Source organism: Chelonia mydas, chromosome 1 (genome assembly GCF_015237465.2).
Source record: "Chelonia mydas isolate rCheMyd1 chromosome 1, rCheMyd1.pri.v2, whole genome shotgun sequence".
In the NCBI taxonomy this organism is placed as follows: domain Eukaryota; kingdom Metazoa; phylum Chordata; order Testudines; family Cheloniidae; genus Chelonia; species Chelonia mydas.
Window position 1 is genome coordinate 14,695,142 of NC_057849.1, and position 20,552 is coordinate 14,715,693.

At 39.7% G+C, this 20,552-nt stretch overlaps 1 protein-coding gene across 6 annotated transcripts in view; it reads left to right on the forward strand.

The window, feature by feature from the left end:
- Positions 1-20,552, forward strand: part of UVRAG (UV radiation resistance associated) — a 147,729-nt gene that overhangs the window by 8,379 nt on the left and 118,798 nt on the right. For 5 of the 6 annotated variants that reach the window (XM_037882877.2, XM_043527738.1, XM_043527740.1 and 2 more), the window contains exons 2-5: positions 10,899-11,016; positions 12,004-12,038; positions 17,058-17,219; positions 19,097-19,171. In XM_037882877.2, the coding sequence (XP_037738805.1) occupies positions 10,899-11,016; positions 12,004-12,038; positions 17,058-17,219; positions 19,097-19,171 (390 nt within the window). Of the gene's footprint in view, positions 1-10,898; positions 11,017-12,003; positions 12,039-17,057; positions 17,220-18,931; positions 19,010-19,096; positions 19,172-20,552 lie in introns of those variants that run through there. The other variant, XM_037882814.2, reaches the window with a different exon arrangement.

Consider the following 20,552-nt stretch of genomic DNA (forward strand, 5'->3'; position numbering starts at 1 on the left):
GGTACTCTGGGGTGGGCATGCGGGTACTGGGGGGGGGATGGGGGGAAGGGGGGAGGTTGGCAGGGCTGGGGCAGCTTCCCTACTTGTCTCTTGGAAAGCAGCGACCTCCAGTTCCTAGCTCCACATGCTGCCTCCACTCCGCCATAAGTCCCAGTTCTGCAGCTCCTATCAGAGGCAGCAAGTAGAGCTAGGAGCTGAGGGAGGGGAGTTCCTGTTGCCCTTCTGTGGAGCGCCCCCACAGGTAAGTAGTGCCCCACACCCGAATCCTCAGCCCGCCCATACCCAAACTCCTGCTGCTGGGGGGCAGAGAGGGGTCAAGACTGTCCCAGCGACTGGCCCCGGGGCTGCCCGAGCTGCTCAGGCAGTTCTCGGGCCAGCTGCACAGGCTGCTCCAGAAGTCACGGAGGTTACAGAAAGTCACAGAATCCGTGACCTCCGTGACAAACATGGAGCCTTACTCATAGGTCTTGCAGAAGAGGGCCTTCATTCCATTTACCTCCTTAAAGTGTGCGAGTCCAGGTCTTTCAGTGGTGTCTAGACACATAGCTCCAAGTTATGGAATTCATATGCATTATCGAGAATTCTCCTGGTTGCAGAAGAATTTGCAAGTCTTGGACACTGAAGTTGCTTTCATCTTTAAATAAAAACATTGAAGTTGCATGGCTAAAGGATCAATTTAGGAATTGCGGAGTTAAGATTGCTCTGTAGCATATGCAAGGTTAAGGGTATGTGCCACGTTATACTGAGACTGTATACCTGTAAAAAGAGTTAGCAGACTCTTTATGTGCTCTCGTGGGTCTATTTAAAAACTGTAACGAATTTTGAAAGTATCTATTCTAGTGATATTTCGTACACACAAAACTGAAAATACTGTTTGAACCAGTAATACCTGTAAAACTGGAAAGAACTTTTAGGGTTTTCTCATTGTTACTGGCACCATCCTTGTAATACAGTCTTTCTTCCCTTTAGCCATCCATTATTATGGGGGTCGGCAACCTTCAGCACATGGCCCATCAGGGTAATCCGCTGGCGGGCCGTGAGACATTTTGTTTACATTGACTGTCCGCAGGCATGGCCCTCTGCTGTTTCCCGCAGCTCCCATTGGCTGGGAACAGCGAACCATGGCCATGGGGGGCCTGCGGACGGTCAACGTAAACAGAATGTCTTGCGGCCCACCAGCAGGTTACCCTGATGGGCCACGTGCTGAAGGTTGCTGACCCCTGCATTATTTTCACCTTACCCAGGGTTAAGCCTTGGCCAAATTGATCTCAAATCCATTTTTGATGCTCCGCTTGGGAAAGTCAAGACACCATGCTATCTGGGTTCAACTGGAAAGGAGATGTAGAAGTGCTTGTCAGCATGCTGGTGGGGCTGTAGTGCCATCAGTTTTGCTGTCTTCTCCAGTGGCTTCAATTGCACGTTGGAGAGAAGGGGGCGACAAAACCCCACAAGAACACCTTTGGTACATGACCAGTTAACCAGTATGTCCTTCAGGATCTCTGCTCAAGTGGTTCTGCTCTTGAGCAGTCCACAGTTGTGTTTAAAATTTCATGATCAGCTGTCATTGGATTCAAGTAACTAAAAATGTGAGTAACATCTGTGCTCCCAGTTTGCTCTATTTAAACTAGACACTGATTATAATTAAGGCCTTGTGTACATAGTGGCAAGCTGGGGAATCAGTACAATATTAAAAGTTAAATATTAATCAACTTATTGGACTCTGCTACATTTTCAATCTTCAGAAGTCTGCAAATATTTTGACAACATACAATACAAGTGCATTGAAGGGATTGTGGGGAAGGTGGGGGTTTTGACATCTGGATAAGGGACGGTTAGTACTCTTGACACACAGGAAATTGTGGGAGGCCACTTGGGACTGTGGAATAAGCTTATTAACTGGCTGTTTCTGGTAAAATGGTTAAGTGACCTAGTTAACAATGTAGTCATTACTTTCCTCATTGTCATGAATAGGGTCAGTGTGTACCTCTCACCTACTTAAGGCTGTCTGCAAATGTGAAGATATTGCACTGGTTGCATTCAGTTCAGATTTAAAAGGCTTTCTTTGGCATCCTAAGGGTTGCAATAATTTGAGACACATTCTATGGCTTTGGAAAACATGGGCCAAATTATGACAAGTATTAAGTGATCTGATTAACTAGCTAAATGTTCTTGTTGCAGGGTTAGTTTGTGAAGTTTGAAACTTCAGCCACACTTACTATAGCCATTTAATATATTAGTATGCACATTAGTTAACTGTTTGCCCTCTCCCTCGACTCCAAAAAAGTTGGAAGGATTTTGCTGATTTTTTCCACACAGTCCCCTTTGGGCATGGCCTAAACATGAAAATTTTCAGCCCAAAATATGAAAGTCCTGGAAAACTATGGACAAACAGGGTTATAATGGAAACAGTTTCACACACTAAACCATAGCATGCATGGTCAGCGCTCATAATTTTAAAGGAATTGTAAAGCATCCCCTGTTAGTAAAACATCGTAACCAAAGTGGACTGATAGGAACATTCTCAAAATTTACAGATAAAGACAAAGGTGGTGGTGGGGGTTGTGGCTCAAAAAGATGAGGTCAGAGGAGGTTTAAAAAACATAGGGCACAGGAGTCAGAAGATAATTATGAAATGAAATCTCAAGGTGTCTCTTAAAAGTGAGGAGAGATGGAACTGAGAGAGTGGTCAGGAATGAGTAAATTCAACCCAGTAGGTCTCACCCCAGCAAGTATGACTGCTTCAAATCATCAGGTAGTTGTGAGAACCCTAAATGATGGGTTGTGTTATGTAACAGGGTAAAACTCAAGGATGAGTCTGGGGTTTATACATTTAAGTTAGCAGCATTCGTTCAAAAGCCTTTATCTATATAGGAAGATTATACGGGTATAATCTCTGTGTGGACACTTATTTTGGTAAGAATGGTTTTTTGGGGTGTTTTTTTTTGGTTTAGCTTAAACTCCTTCCCAAGTGACATGCGGTAAACTGAGAAAAGGCACTTAAATCTGTATAATCTCCTCCTTCCCCAATATAACTCTTGGTTTCATTTCACAGCATAAGCTATTGTGAATAAAACTCTTCTGAATCTTTCAGTTGGCTCTGTGTGGATTGAATTTCCGCTCCATTAATCAGTGAAGTTCAGGAATCTGCCCATGCAAATGCAGTTGTGGGAGTAGCCCCTTGGTCAATCATGTGTTAATGTTTTGAGGGCTGTTGCAGACACACCTCCAGTACCTTCCCTCTACTGATCTATAAGGCAGCTAGCTTCTGCTGGATCAACTATAAGCCAATTAATGGCAGCTTGAGAGGGCAGACAGGATTAGTTGACGCACACAATTTTAAAATTGTAACTGCATAATAAAACACACACTTAGAACTTCTATCCTCTTATCCTCATTCACATTGTCTTCTTAGATTGTAAACTCCTTGAAGCAAGAGCAATATGTGTATAACCATTCATCATTCGCACTGGTATCTCTTTTCTCAGTTAAGTCCGGAAAGGAAGGGCTTGCAGAGGGCAAAGACATACTGAAAGTACCCCTTAAAAAGGGAGGCATCAACTCAACAAACTGAGGGGACTTGGCATGGAACAGAACACAGTGGCGCCACACTGTACACCAACCCACAACCCACTTTGAAGAGAACAGATGTGCTCATGTGACAGAGAAGTGACAAAGGAGGAAAGAAAGGGCACAACACTCCAGCCAACAACTGTGTCTGCAGGGCACGAATTGGGCTCCTCGGCCACCTAAAAACCCATCGATGAACCCCCTTGGCAGACATCAGCCTCACGTCGAGGGATAGCCAAAGAAGAGAGCATCCATCACAAGGGGCATGAATTTGGAGGTCTTACTACTACTGTGATATAAATATTTTGCTGAATAAACAGTCCATGATGATCAGTTGCTGCATGGTCTGACAAGATAAAACATCTAACTGAGCTTAATCTAAAACTTGAAGAGGGATCAGCATAGCAAAGGCTTGCTCCTCTCCACATGAGAATTGACAGGACAAGCTTGGCTGCTGGACATTAGCCATGTTAGTTGCATGGGTTCCTTGATTCATACCTCAGGAAGATTGAGGTATGCCAGCTGCCTGCAGGTTGGGTCTCTGAATTAGATCCATAGAGAAGGCAGAACTTTTTTACCTTGGCAGTATTCCAGCAGTGACTTATGAATATTTATTTTGTTCTGGAATAGTATATCATTAAAGGGGATAGAGTTCAGTGGTTAAAACGGAGTAGGAATTGTGAGTACTGTCCTCTGGTCCAAGTTCTGCCACACTTTGTCTGATCCTGGGCAGATCATTATGCCTACTGTTACCTGAATTCACCTGCCTGCAGTTTGGAACTAGACTTCTTCCGCTTTACATTTAAGGTTCAGAATGTTCTTGTGTGGTAGGGGTATTGCCAAGTCATTTGAGATCATCTGATTAAAGTGCAAAATATCAACAGGAACATTGATGAAAATATTTTTCTATGCCTTGTGTTAAGCTTCCTTGTTTATGGCTTCCATGATAGTTCTGGAAAGACTTTTAATGGTAGTATTATTAACGAATAACTCATCAGAATTTGAAGGAGAATCAAGCACTTTACAAACAAAAAAAATCTGATTTTTTGAAAGAATCTCATCAGTACTGCACCCTTGGATGTGCTGTAAAACTTCTATAAGTTTTGTGTAGACACACTAGCTTTAAATTCCAGTAACAATATTGTAACTGCAGAACTAGGTGACAAAACTTGGTGGCATGATTTTTTTTTTGCTCCACATTTTTGATGGCTTTCAGAACTTTAAGTATTCCAAAGAGCTTTACAGAATCTTGAAGTATGAAAGATAGGACATAATCCTTTAATTAAGGATTTCTCATACACCGTTCAGGATTTGCAAAAAGAAAAGGAGTACTTGTGGCACCTGAGAGACTAACCAATTTATTTGAGCATAAGCTTTCATGAGCTACAGCTCACTTCATCGGATGCATACTTCATCGTATGCATCTGATGAAGTGAGCTGTAGCTCACGAAAGCTTATGCTCAAATAAATTGGTTAGTCTCTCAGGTGCCACAAGTACTCCTTTTCTCTTTGCGAATACAGACTAACACGGCTGTTACTCTGAAACCGTTCAGGATTTGTTTTTCTCAGTAGTGGGTTTTGTGTGATGTGGCCACTTGTTCTGAAGGAAATAGAACTCTAACTTGCTTCAGATTGATAGATCACCAAAGCTACCATATGGTAATCAATCCACTTACTGCCAACAGGAGCTAGAATTGAAACAAATGATTGAAAGTCCATGTCTCTCATTTTTAATTCCCTCCAGTCAACTATTTCCCTGCAAAGTGCAGTGGACTAGGACAAATATGGTACTCAAAATAATTTTTCCATGTATTATGTTGGTCATGAAAGCCTGGAGGTAGGCTACTAAAATTTGTACTTCAGCCCATTGTGCTAAAATTCTAATAATCAGGGATCTGCTACCTATACCATCATCCTCAGTATGCTGTGGAGGCTAAGAAATGTGCCTCTTGTCACTTATTAAAGGAGCAAATCAATTGGAATTATGTTTTGATATGTAGAAAACAATAGCGGTGACGTTCCAAAATTCAATGTAAACTAGAGTAACTTCTTATGAGAAGACTGTTATTGGGATGACTCATGCCTTGTGTTTCAAATCCTGTCCCCTCCCTATGGTTCTGACAGTAATCTGTCAGTTGATAATGGTGGAGTGCATAGCCTCTAGGAACTCTGTATATGCATCTGTTTTTATCTAATTTTATATAAAACACAATTGATCTGGTTGTAAACATAGTTGGCCTAAGTTTATCATGTGACTGCTATTTCCATAGCCTTCTTTCCATACTCATTGTCATCTTAAATTGTGAGCTCTCTGGAATAGGGACTGTTTTGTCTTTCTCTGTATAGTTCAATTGGACTGTAGTTCTGACAGAGGCTTTTAGATATGACTGTAAAACAGAAGGGACTAGATGCCAGAATAAGTTTATATTCACCCAGATTTTTTTAATACATTGTTGTGTTGGAGGGAATGATACGTTTTTATAAATATCCTGTTGATGCTCCCGCAGTCCCTTTTTGCTAGCAATATTGGCTTTACTTTGACGTAGACTTAAGGTTGAGAAACCATTATCCAACTTAATCATGTAAAAATGATTACTCAGGAAAATATTAAATAAAAATTTTAAAGCCAAGATGAAAAATAGGATTATTCATTGCTCTTTGCTCATTTTGTTTGACTTAAAGGTCCTGTCAGCTCTTTTTCATAGTATTTAAACTATTGTTTTCAACTGTTTTTAGACTTCAGAGGGATTCTGTGTTTAAAAAAGTCGTTCTTTTAAATGTGAAAGCACAATGCTTAGTTACAGCATTCATGAACAACTATTCATGCGTGAAGAATTGCTTGTGTGACACTTATACATGTTCAGTTTTTTAGGAGATTAGAAATAAACTCTGTAAATAGTTAACAAAGCTTGCAAAAAAAGTCTGTCTGAGCTAACAAGTGGTCATCCTCTAAATATTGCTTATTCTCCTGCAAGTGGACCCTTTTTTCTTTGGATGTCTCTGAGCAGGGTCCCCTAGAGAAGGTGGTTCTCAAGCTTTTTTCATTTGTGGACCCCTTTGGAAATTTCAAATGGAAGTGCAGATCCCTTTGGAAATCTATTTGTCTGTGTGTATGTATAGTTGAATTCTGTTCAGTATTCAGTTTGTCTTTCATGGACCTCTTAGACATAGTCCATGGACCCCTATGGGTCCGCAGACCACAGGTTGAGAACCACTGCCATAGATTAACAGTGGGGACAGTGACTCCATTTATAAAATGATCAGTTGGTGGAAATAATGTCTCAATTTAAACATGAAGATAAAGTCCTGCTGTTTTGGAAAACTCCATGTACCATGCCAGCACACCCCATGGCTGTTAGCGTCAATAAACCTGTCTTTCTGGTTGACTAGGGCCTGCATAATGATGGAGTAGTGACCTTTTCGGTGTATGTGCCCATAGTTTACCCACCACAAAGAGCACATGAGTCCCATCGATGGCCCTGGTGCAGTTTGGACAGCCTGTGTTCTTAAAACTAGCAGTTATTTCAGGGCCATGATTAATGCACACAACCTTTGGGTGAAGAAATCAGGACTGTGATTTAAAAACATTATTACCACAATCTCAACAGTGGACTTGCAACACCAAATTGGTTAGTTACAGACTTGTAATAGTCTGGGGTAGACAGCTTCTGAGTGGCTGTGGCAATTTGCTTCTGGATCGATACACCCTCCCTCATGCATATGTCGTGATGCTGGAGGATTCGGACAAGCTACTCAAAGCTCCAGGAACATCTGCTGCTTTGTGCAAAAGTTCTGGAGCCACTGTTGCGTATCCCAAGTCTGCATGATGTGATCCCACCAGTTTATGCTCATGACCCTCATCCAAAAGCACTGGTATATCTATGGGGTATCTGCAGTTACGGCAACAGGCAGGAGGAGCATCAACCGGATGGCATCTGCCAGGTCTCTACCACCTTGTGAGAGGTGTCTTCGACCGTACAAAAACCATTGCTAACACATGCACCAGTGTCTTAAGGATGCTGTGCCTGACTCCTGAAATAGCATTGAAACGTGAGCTCCACAGGTTCTTCCATCTTGCTAATGCTGATTCTGGGAATGTGAGGACCCAGAAATGACCCTGCTAGATGTGTTTGTGATCTAAGGCAAGTGCCACGGTACACTCTAAATGACAGCCTAGAGCAGGTATAGCTGGTAAGAGTGATAAGAACCCTTGTATATGATCCCAAAAGCAGAAAGTCTTACTCGGATCTGCATAGTGCAGTATGTGCATAGCAGCACAGTTAGGAGAAGCAGGTTCAACAATTGAAAACCCAGGTTTACAATGCAGTTTAGACACTGAAGCACAGGCGTGGAAACATCAAGTCCACAAGCACAGGTCCTACAGATCTGCGTTTACAGTGCAGGCAAACTCTGAGTTCCCTGATATTGCTCCATGGATTATTTCTTGTTAATTCTTCTTAGTATCTCCATGTGACAGTTGGGGCCTACTGTGGGTCTTATTGACTATGGGGAAGACCAACTTTTAGCCATCACCATTTTTCTATTAGATGTCACATTCTCCAATGTCTGTGCAGTCAAGGACTTGTAGGTTATTTGTTTAAACTGCTCTGGTGGGAGGTATATGTTTTAAGAATTAGGACAGTCTTTTGGAAGACACAATGAGAAATCTAGAATCAAAGCTATACCATGGAGCTAGAGAAGGCTTCTGAAATGTGGTGTGCCAAGGGCTCAAACCTGATCTTGAATATGCATGTTTGTATACCTTTTTATTGTATAAAAACTGCTAGCTTTAGAGAGCCAAAGTATCGGTTTGGTGTGAAATGAAAAACTCTTAACTTTGTATTATGGTTGCTTGTGAATCACTACAGTTTGTTTAAAATCAGAAGCTCAGCCTGCTTGTAATACTACCAGTAGTTTCTGTTTCACATACTGCATGAACTGTCCTAACTTTGGTTTTTGGAGTAGTAGTTCATAAGTATAGGATGACTGATCACTTTATTAGTGTAGGTGAGGCATTAAAAAATAAGAGAAAATATATTAAAACTGACACACTACAGTGTAACAGTGATGGGGAGGCCATACAAGTATTGAGGGAGAACTTCCTTGCTTTTTTTTCCCCTTAATTTGTCCTTCTGAGCTTTGTATTTTTTTTTTTTTTTTTTGGCATGAGACTCAAAGTGATGGCTTCCCATATATTCTGCATTATTAATATTAAGAGCTAAAGACCACTGTCCTCTGGTTCAGATTCACGATATGGCTGTCCTTAAAACTAATTAAGAATGTTTTCCTGATTCTAAATATTTTGTATTAAATCTCTTTGTTGCTGAGAAACTAAAATAAACTGAAGAGTTGTTCCTGTTAAACAGTGTTAATAAGAAGCTCTCAGTCTGTGTCTCGGACAGGGCATGGGGTATATGAAATAGGTTGAGCGGATGAGGAACCACAAAGTAAATCCAGTCAAGGAATATTTGTATCTAAATAATGAACTACCAGCAAACAGACTCTTTTGAAATATACAAGGGATCCAGTGAAAACTTTTACAAGTGTTAAGGATCAAGCAGCAGCTGCTTAGAGCTGTACACTTAAAATCGGGCCATGAAGTGTTTAACTACATGACGTATGTGTTTTTTCTACAAACAAAAATTTATCTGCTTGGTTAAAATGAGTGCTTCTGGGGAAAAGGTTTTTTGACTTGAGTGTGACTGGAGACTGTAAAATTTTGTACATTGTGATAAAAATGGCTGTGCTAAAAGTCTGACCTTTGTGAGCTTAGCGTGTTGTGAAACTGAGAAGCTTGGTCACAACTGTGAACCATGCTCAGACTTGAAAGGAAACTATTGGATAACCTTGGCCCAAAATCTAGGATTAAGACACAAATTTTATTGGAACCCTATATAGTACAGTATTGAAATAGTTCAATGAAATCATTTAAAAAAAATCAAGTGTGTTTACTTTAGCTTGGAGGTAACATTTTCTGGAGTACTTGAACCACAAACAACATATTGTGCTAGTCAGAGAAACACACTGAAAATGACCACAAGTGATGCAATCTGTCATTTCATTCAGTATGGACAATGGTTAGTCATTTCCTCTTAGCTTGGACAAAATCAACAAATGCTGAAAAATAAACTTTATTTTTCATATAAAAAGTTTAGCAAACCCAGTGAGAGATTTCTTGAGCCTGTTTCACTAATTACACTAATTCATCATTACAGGGAAATCTGTCTTCCTAGAATGAGATTAATGTCTCTTGTTAAAGAATATGGCAATATAGCTTTCACAGTGCAGTTCTGGTTTCCTCATCTCAAAAAAGGAATATTAGAATTGGACAAAGTACAGAGATGGGCAACAAAGATATTTAGGGATATAGAACAGCTTCCATATGAGAGACAAAAAGACTGGGAATGTTCACATTGAAAAAGATGACGGAGGAGGGGAGATGGCTAAGGTCTAAAATATCACGAATGGTGTGGAGAAAGTGAATAAGGAAGTGTTGTTTACCCCTTCACATAACACAAGAATGAGGGGTCATCCAATTAAATTAGTAGGTAGCAGGTCTAAAACAAACATAAGGAAGTACTTCTTCCCACAATGCAGTCAATCTGTGGAACTCATTGGGGATGTGCTGAAGGCCAAAAATATAACTAAATTCAAAAAAGAATTAGGTAAATTAATGGAGGATAGGTCCATCAATGGCTATTAGCCAAGTCGGTCAGGGTCAGCAACCCCATGCTCTGGGTGTCCCTAAATCGCTGACTGTCATAAGCTGGGACTGGATGGCAGGATGGATCACTCAATAATTGCCATGCTCTGTTCATTCCCCCTGAGGCATTTGGCACCAGCCACCGTTGGAAGACAGGATGTTGGGATAGATGGACCTTTGGTCTGACCCAGTATGGCCGTTCTTATGTTTTTATGAATTGGGCAGCTTTTTTAGCCAACCACATGTCTCTAGTTTGGCGATGAACTTGGTAGAAAAACCTATTTAGAATAGAGGTGGTGCACCAGAGCAGAACTAAGAACAGATTGGCTAGATGGAACGAACTGTAACTAGCAGCCTCTAAATACTCAGAGTAAACAAGCACCATGACTGCCTGAGAAGTCAGTCTATACCTGCTATTTTGTACATTTGTCTTCATAGCTAGTTGAACTGGTTTTTCTAGCAAAATGGAGTCTTTTTTTTTTTTTAGAATACTTTTTTTGATGTCTAAACAGGCCCATGTTATCAGCTTTCTCCTAGAATAATGCAGCTATTCACAAACAAAAAACCATAAATTGAATGTACAGTTTTAACTCCTGCTCCTCAATGTCCTTTTTTTATATTTTTTTAGCGGCGGCTTCGTCACCTTCGGAATATTGCTGCACGTAACATTGTTAATAGAAATGGTTATCGCCTTCTGGATACCTACTTCACTCTTCACTTGTGTGATAACGCTAAGATATGTAAAGGTAAGGGCCTATTGTCAACATTTGTCACGTAACTCCATCTTCCTATACAAACTACACTGATGCTCCTTGTTCAATTTTTTTGAAGTTCATTCTATCTTGAATTTTTGTTTTGTTTCTTGGTGACTTGGCACCATTAAAATTCATTTGTATTTTCAGATGAGCTAAAGATAAACAATGAAAGCTTTTGCATTTTCTTCATTTTCCATCAGCAGATAGACCCAACTATCAGTCTTGCAGCTGTCAAGCTGAGTGAATTGTGTGCTTAGATTACACCAGTACCACTAGCTGGGCTGCTAGCAAAATAGGTACTCTTATATATAAAGCAGCACAATGGAGCACTGCCTCTCTAAATTTGTTCAGATTAGGGCTTCAAGGTTTGGTCTTCTTTGATGACTCTGTGCAGCTGATGTGCCCCGCACTATTTGCCTCGTGCATTGATAGGCAGCTGAAAGATTCAGTCAAGCTGAACAAGCTCTTGAACAAACATTCCATTTCTCCTACATCTGACTAGCAGCTACTGCATCCCAGGAACAGGCACAATCTATCTTAAATTCTTCTAAGATGCGCATCACCATGGTAACTAAGCTCCAGACAACAGTTGTGGAATAATGAGTCCCTAAATGGCAATGTATGCTTAGTCTTGCCTGTTTTTGGTGAGCATGTTTGGATGTTGGGTTTTTTCTCCATCTGTTGGTCCTTGCCTTCTATTTCAAGCAACAGGTGGAGAGATTGGATGACAAAGTGCCATTAGTGAGGGGAAAAAACTGGTCTTTAGATCTGAACATTGGCAAGCTCTCTTTGATCTCTTTAGGTAGAGTTTGATTCAGTTTTTATGAGAACTAATGCATCAGTTACCTTTGCATAGAATATACTTCTAGGGCTTGTTTTACAAAACAGTTCCCATTTAAAAAATAAGTATTTGTACTGTAGCATAAAATATTGATATGGGCTGAATTTCTCTACTCACTTAATTCTTATCTCTCCTAGAATTTTATAGGAGTGAAGTGATCAAGAACTCCCTGGTAAGTTGATTTAATATTGGTGATCTTGTATAGAAACCCTTGTGCTTCACTTTTATCTCTTAATGTGTAGGCTTACTTAATACTGAAATGTTTCAGAGTAACAGCCGTGTTAGTCTGTATTCGCAAAAAGAAAAGGAGTACTTGTGGCACCTTAGAGACTAACCAGTTTATTTGTACAGCTCACGAAAGCTTATGCTCAAATAAATTGGTTAGTCTCTAAGGTGCCACAAGTACTCCTTTTCTTTTTGTTAATACTGAAATATTGCACTTAGCTCGTAGTAAAACATCTGAAACAGTCTTTTCTTCCATTTTCCAGACTCAATGACTAAACTAGTATAGCTGGATCTTATTGTCCACTCCCGAAGGTTCATGTCCTTATGGGGTAAAAGTAGCAATGTTTTGGATTAATGACAATCTGAGTCTCCTTGAGGAAGATGTTATCAACTTAATGTCATGTAAATCTGAATTCTCCAACTACTGTTGTAACTACTGTTAAAAGTATCACCTACAGTTACTAACCGGAAGGTCTCTTTTGTTCGTTGAGCATTTAACAATATCGTGTATAGTCAGTTTAATCATTGCATGTATTGGCAACAGAGGAAAGCAATATTTCAAAACAACAAAACCCCAGAACACGACAAATGCATCTGTAAATCCACAGAAACTGATAAAAGGGATTTGGGGCAGGTGTAGTATATAAAACTACTACTAACTCACTTCTTAAAACTGTTTCAAGTTGTACCTTTAAGGTCTAATTTTGCAGCTGACACTCTTGGGTGGGAGAAACCTAGCAGCTGAACAAAACAGACGGGAGAAGGGTGAGGTCATCTTTGAAGACACAACTTGAACCTCAAACAGGAGTTGTGGTTATGGTAGAGGGAGGGAGTCAAGGAAATCTTGCTTGTTGTGAATCTAGGCAAAGAACTTTTTTTGCCTTTCCTTTTGATTTGGCGCTTTGCTGCTCTCAGTAACATGTTTTGGGTAAACTTTTTTCTTATGTAGCCACCCATTTAAGGTAGTTTTAATTTAATTGAATTTCCATCCAAACAGAGCTTGATATCATTGCAAGCAAAAAATTACCAATCTAGTAAATAGAAAGTGGTGACTGATGCATTTCTTAACATAACAAATGTTAAAAAATAAATAAATAAATCTAAGTTATGCGATATAATTTTTGAAAATTGTGTTGAGATGTAATGTATCCTCCTGCATAGCAGAACCCACCAAATTTAGTGTAAAGGTTATATTTAGTTGCAAAACAACATGTTTTAATGGCTACTAACAAATGAGAATCAACATTTCTTAAGAAAATAACTCAAGTACAAATGCAAAACATGATTAAAATTAATGATTTAGATTAAGGCTCCCTGCTTGCTGATTTAATCGTGATTAAAATGGTGATTTATATCACTTTTAATCTAAATCGATCCAGCCTATTCCACACCCCAACACTACCCCTCCCAGCATCAATGGAGAGAAGGAGAGCTTCTCACAAGAAAATTGTTTCTAGCCCTCGTACCTGGGTAATGGGGACATCTCTCATATCAGCCTCAGTGTAGTGTGGGGTTTTTTGCAGTTCGAGTCCTGAAGTCCTTACTACTGAAGGTTTTGTTATACTCTAGCACTGAGGTAGCTCTACCATTACTAGTAATGCTGGCAACATTAACAAGACCAACACTAGGCTGCCCTATCATGTCACAGTAGCAAAGAAGGTGCTTTGTGTATACTCTACTAACGCTTCTACTGGTGCTAGCAACAACGTAACTGCACTGGTTAGAGAGTGGAGATAAAAACCAGATAGATGCGGCTGGTGGCTTGGCACCTATTTTCTTATTGCTTCCAAATATAGATGGTTATTGTGGGTCTTGCTAATTATATCCTTTGGTCACGCTGGTATTGCTATCTGACTACTACTAAAGTGTTAAAGCTCTAAGAAAATAGTGCACCTGAAATGTAACTGTGTGGATAAGCATGGTGCTGCCTATCTAGTCTATGCAGCTATGGAGTATCAACTTTAAGTGTGACGTGTCCAGTCCTACTAATCAGCGTCCAAGTGTGTGAGCTAGAGGCCTCAGATGCACTTCTGGTAGCTGTATCTCAGAATATGAAGGAGATTCTTCTCTTCATCCCTTCCCCTCTCCCTCAAAAGATGATCCTTGACCCAAAGGTTGGTGAGGAGTAATGCTATGAAGTATTGCTTCCTCTGTTAGACAAGTATTCAAGGAAGCCCTCCTGTTCTTCCTTGTACTAGGCATGAGGTACAAGGAGAAGGGGAGGAAATAAACTTATTCCCACTTATCAGGAGGTCACAATTTTATGCAATGTTTAGAACTGGCTTCTCTTGGACAAGTGATTGTCCCACTCTCCCTCTGTTTGGGGTATCTTGGTTATGATTTCCCAGAATGAGTCTCGTAAAAGAAAGCATGTCACACTTCGATAGCTTTGGGAAAGAAAATATCAAATTCTTGTGCTCATTCCAAGTCCTCTTCAAATGTGTGGCAATCTCTCGAAGCTGAGTTACTGAATAGCAGTAACAATTCAACAAATTACCAATATAAAACATTGTTCAAAAATATTAATTGATAGAACTAAACAAAACACTCTAGGCTAATTCACTTTCATGTGTACATTTTTTTCACTCTGTTCCCATGTTAAAAGCTTTACAAAATTTATTCTGTTTAAAAGCTGAAAAGGGTAAATCATCTGACTATGTAAATTATTTAGCAGATGGCTACAGTACTAGCCTGATTCAGTTCACTTTCTGGAAGAGCTAGTTGCAGTGGTGGTACATACAGTGCTAGGTATTGTTCGTATTGCATGAACCCTACAATCAAATGTTTTTAATGGGAAACTGTCATGATGTCTAGACTCAAAACGTGACCTACTTTTTCAGACAGCTGTCAGCACAGTCCATAAACTATTGTTTTCCCCTCTTCTAGATGTCACAAAACACACAAGTATAATTATTCTCCTTCCTCCCTTGCCTTTAAAGCCAACTTACGTATAAAAACCAGCAGCCTAACACTTACAACTAATGCCACAGATGCCAATATGAATAGGAGGGAAGAATGTAGCTTAATAAATTCCAGTTAGGCTTTAACTGTGAGTTCAAAATAACTTTGAAAACCTAGTTATCTTGACGTTGATGAAAAAAAACAATAAATTCTAAAAATCTGAGCTATAGAGCTTCTGAATGGAGTTTCCTAGTACTGCCGGCAAACTGTATTGGAAGGACTAGAGCTGTTGCAAATTTTTATATAACATTCTTGTTGTATAGGTGGTAATTAGGGAATATCTGTGTTGTGTGGAAATATGGTCCCTACTTTCAAGAACTTAGTTTAAGAAACTTAGGTCCTAGAAACTGAGAATTAAAATTGTGTTATGTGCTAACAGTCTGTAGATGGCTTCAGTGTAGCCTAAAGCTTACAAACAAGTATCTGATCCTGCAGTCCTTCCTCTTGCAAATATTCTGTACTCAATGAGTACTTCTATTGATTTCAGTGGTACTTACATATGGGCTACAGGACTCAGCCCTGAGAGGCTGAAAATGCTGGTGGTTAGACAAGTTTCAGATATTTTCCAAAGATATGTAAGTCTCTCTTAGAGTATTAGGGAAAACATAGCTGTTGAAGTAGCATAAGTCAGATTTCTTATCTGTGCACCACTTTGCTGCTAAGTCCAAAGATCTGTTACCTTCCTGGAAGTTTAAATTCAATCTGTGTGCTGAAGTTGGACTTTAGCATATGAGGGTTTGGTAGCAAACTGGGGGAGCTATCCAGCAGGGTTGGAAGACCTTCTGAAGTCAGGAGACCTTGAGCACATATTTGAAGATCTGCTGATTTGACCCACCTCCCCCAATTGTCCAAACCTGTTGAGTTTTCCCTGGGACCTTTTTTATAACTAGAATTCTGCTGTATTTAGTCTGAAATGGAAACTTAATTGTAAAGTGGGGGTCTATCCAAAGAGAAACAAGGTTAAATGATGCAATCCCTACTAACAGTGCTGCAAATCTTAAAAGTAGCACATTTTAGTAAGTTTCCGTATAACTGCCAAGTACTCTACCAGTATTTAATTTCCTGTTATGATGGTAGCCAGCAATAGACATATAAATAGCTCTTTCTTGCTAGGAAAAATTCAAGAGGTGAGTAAGGGGACAGGGACTTCTGTAAAACTTACAGAAGGAAATAGATACCCTTTGGAGTCTTCTCACTCTGACCTATTAATCACTAGTATGCATGTTTAAGCTTGCAGCATGTTATGACTATTTTTCATAATTTCTTAAATATAGTGGTACCATGATTATTCAAAATTCTTGACACTTGAAACCTTCTCTAGATTTAGAGAAATTAGTCCAGCAGGATTTTAAGTCTGTTTTTTGTCAAAAGCTAAGGTCTGGACTTTTCTGGCTGGCTCTCCAATGTCTAGAATGAAGAGAGCTCCTCAGAAGGTAGGAGCACTCAGGGCTTAGTATCAGCAATGCAGAACTTGAGGGGTGAAGGGGAATAGGAACAAACCCCCATTAATAGTTAAACCAAATTCAGTTAATGAGAAGTAAATTGGTGTTAATATAAACTACAGCTCTTTTTTAGAAGCCAAATGTTAAAACAGTGTGGAACACGATCTTCACGCTACTCCCATTTTCTAAAAATACTAGTATTTGTATTTCTTGAAAAAGTGCCTGTTGTGGCAAAAGGCAATTAATGAAGTAATTTCCTGGCGTCTCATAATGGAAGGAAGTAGTAGTTGGTCTGAAAGCCTGCAGGCTTTTGCAGCAGCAGATGGAAATGGGAGCCAAACTAGGAATCTTGATCCGGAAAATTGTGAATAATGAAGGAGCAGAGTCTCTGATGGCTTGAGCCTTCTTATGTGTAACTTTGTAGAACGTTGATCTTGCAGGGTGTTACTTCAGTTCTTGCAATCTGGAAGTTGGCCTCTTTAAATTTAAACACACTGTATGTTAAACTGAAATAACACCAAAGAATGTTGTTGTTCCTACATCTTTATTGTACTTATCAACAGAATCCAACGTGGAGGAGTCTTGATTTTGGAATAATGCCTGATCGCCTCGATACATCTGTGTCATGTTTTTTGGTGAGGATCTGGGGTGGCAAGAAAGACGTCTATCAGCTGTTGATCGAATGGAAAGTCAATCTAGATGGACTAAAATACTTGGGTCAGCAGGTAAAATAAAAGCATATTTCCTCAATTTGTGGATTAAGTAGCTGTCTTTTTCTTAAACAGAGTTGTAAGATCAAGGCTACAAACAGACTGAAAGAAGGAAAATGATAAAATGTAATAAACACCATCTTAATTATGGAATTAAACTAATTACAAAGGGACTGCTAATATGGGTAGCTCTACCCATTGCAAAGATCTTTAAATAATCTGGATGGGCATGATGATATATTAAAGTTATGTTGTGAAATTTCTTGGATTAAAGTTGCTTTAGCTACTTGAGCTTTTTAATCACAATAGTAGCCCCAAGTGAGAAACAGTGTATGATGTTGTTACTCTGTATGTGATCACAGTTTATTTTATTTAGCTTTTCTAATTGGACTGTGCTAATGCTACTAGAATGCCAACAATGCCCTTGGCATAAAACAGTCTTCAATCCAATTACAGATTAAGAAACCAAGAGGACAGTGTTAACCTTGGAACCTTCCCCCATTCTTCTCTAGTCCTGGGAAATCACTTGTCTGACATGGGTTTAGTACAGCAGTTCTCAAACTGTGGTTCGGGACCCCAAAGTGGGTCAGGACCCCATTTTAATGGGGTTGCCAGGGCTGGCATTACACTTGCTGGGGCCTGGGCCCCAAACCCGAGCCCCAGGTGCTGGGGCTCAGGTTACAGGCCTCCCGCCTGGGACTTAAGCTCGTGGGGCTCGGGCTTTGGCCCCCCCCCCACGCAGGGCGGTGGGGCTCGGGCTTTGGCCCCCCCCCCACGCAGGGCGGTGGGGCTCGGGCTTTGGCCCCCCCCCCACGCAGGGCGGTGGGGCTCGGGCTTTGGCCCCGCTCTCCTGGGGTCATGTAGTAATTTTTCTTGTCAAAGGGGGTCACGCTGCAATGAAGTTTGAGAACCCCTGGTTAGTATTTATGGGTCTTATGGAACAAGTGGAATCTTTGGTTATGATTTTACCTAAGTGCGAGTCATTAACATTAGTTTTAACATGTTTTCTTTAAACTTCTAACTGAAGTAAAAGGGAGATATGTAGAGAGCCATAACTCATGAAACAAATGCAAGGTGTCTGTTCGTCGTAATAACAGTAGGTTGACACGCTTTGTTTTAAAGGAAGTTTCTTAGACAAGTGTCCTGCCCTGGTCTCTCTTGCTGTTTGAGTTCACTGTTCTAAAATGAATCCACAGCTTTAAAAGATGGAAATGCTTTAAAATGTCAATTATTTATAAAATAGGCTTGTAATGAAAAAGCATTTGTTGGATCCAATACTTGCTGTGCAGAACATGAATTGCAGTGTTCTGTTTCATTTTATTGCACCAAGGAAATAGGCCCCTAGAGACTATTCTCTAACACTACCTTTTTCATTTAGAAGTAACCTTGTCCCCTCAGCTAACACACTTAATGTAGGACCAGTTTTGTGTTCAGACATAAACAAAAAAAATGATCTAACTGTGCATTATCTGCTGAAAATTGGCTCCTTTATAACTGAGCTGTCTGAGCTATTTCCTTGTTTGTTTTTTATTATTTTTGATCTTTCTACTATTGCTCTACTTCTGGCTCTAGGAAAGAGGAAGACTTGTTTATCTGATAGTGTAAGTAGTTATAGGTGCTATATAGTGGTTAAGGCAAATATTAAATTTTTATTTTGCATCTTGGAAGATGGACATATATCACTGAGCATATCGGCCATTTCCTGTTTAAAGGTGTGAGAGTCAAGTGTGTTCTCTACAGTAATAGTTCAGTTCGTCATTGACAAGGTTCACATGCTATTAGCACTAGAGGGAAGACCTGAAAAGGTGAGTCATAAAATTAGCAATTAATATTAAGCTTGATTTCACATAAACTAAGTTGACCCTAATGTCATTGGTGTGTGTTTTTTACAGATACACGCTCGAAACCCAAATGAAATAATTTTTGGGTTGAATGATGGCTATTATGGAGCTTCATTTGAACAGAAGGTACGAATACCTAATATTTATGCAAATTATGTAGTAAAGATAGTCACAGGCTGTAATTTAAATTCTGTTGGCATAGACCAGTATTTTCAAGGTTGGATGCCTACTGTAAGCACCTAAATAACTGGATGTTGTGGGTGCTCAGCATCTCTTAAAAAATTGGGCCACTTAAATGGCCTCACTTTCAAGGGTGCTGAACCTTTCCCACTTTTGTCTAGGTGTCTAACTTTAGGCACCCAAGCTTCCAAATTTTAGGCAGTTCTTACTGTCCTCTTTATTTAACCTCTGTCTCTGAGGCTCCATGTTGCAGTTTCCATCTTTGCTTTCCCAGTAAGTTTAATGGAACTAGTTGTAGCCAGTCACTGGCTAGTAAATGACTAAAAGGGTCACTGTTCAATGAAACAAGTTACCTCTTTCTCTCTACAAAAGCAGAGTGCTGCAGATAGCACACTCCTAATTCTTTCCATCTTGGATAACCGGATGAGTAGTAACCTCGTGAACCTTGTAACTGATACTTGCAATCCCCCATGACCCAAGCCCAACCCCAGATGTACAGTACCTTCCCTCTTAACTTGTGTAAATTTGATTTTAAACATTAACTTTAATAAAATTTTTAAAACTGAACTTTGGTTATCTTAATGGCTGTGCAGAGCACAAATGCTAGATTAATGAGATTTCATGCAGTTACACAATGTTAAATGCTTACTTTTAAAATTGGTAGGCCCAGTATTTGATCTACATATTTAAAAAAAATTTTTTCCAGAGTCTCTGTAATGTGTTATTTAGCTGCCCAAAAATGCTTGTTTTCATCTTTGAATACTATGGTTTTTAATTAGTCAGCACCAACGGCGCACACATGTGAGAAACAAACTTTGTAAAAAGCTTGAAAATGAAATCTGCTTCAAGTGGCCAGTAATCATGAAGGATTACTTTAGATTTAAAATACCTTGAATGGTTGTGTATTTCAAAACACTTAATGACCAGACACACTAATACTAAAATTAAATCCCCCATCTTCCAGTCATTTACATTAAGCGCTGTAGCTCTTTCACCCCCTTCTTTGAATGATTTCCTCTCTTTCATGTCTCCTAATTTTAATCCTCTAATTTTTTTTCTAGCTAATACAAGGCAAGCAGAATAGTCAGCATTTTGACCCTGACCACACTATAGTTGAAGCTGTGTTAGCAAAGGACATGTATGAATGTAACTATTGCATTTTCTAAGCACTGACGGGGTACAAGAGCCATACCTTGCAACTGAAACACAGCTTGCCCCAAAGAGCTTGCAACCAAAACACATTGTATGCAGGTGGCTCTGGGAAGCCAACAGAAGTAAATGGCTTTTCGAAATACGGCTATTGACTTGCTGCTTGTGATTATTTCAG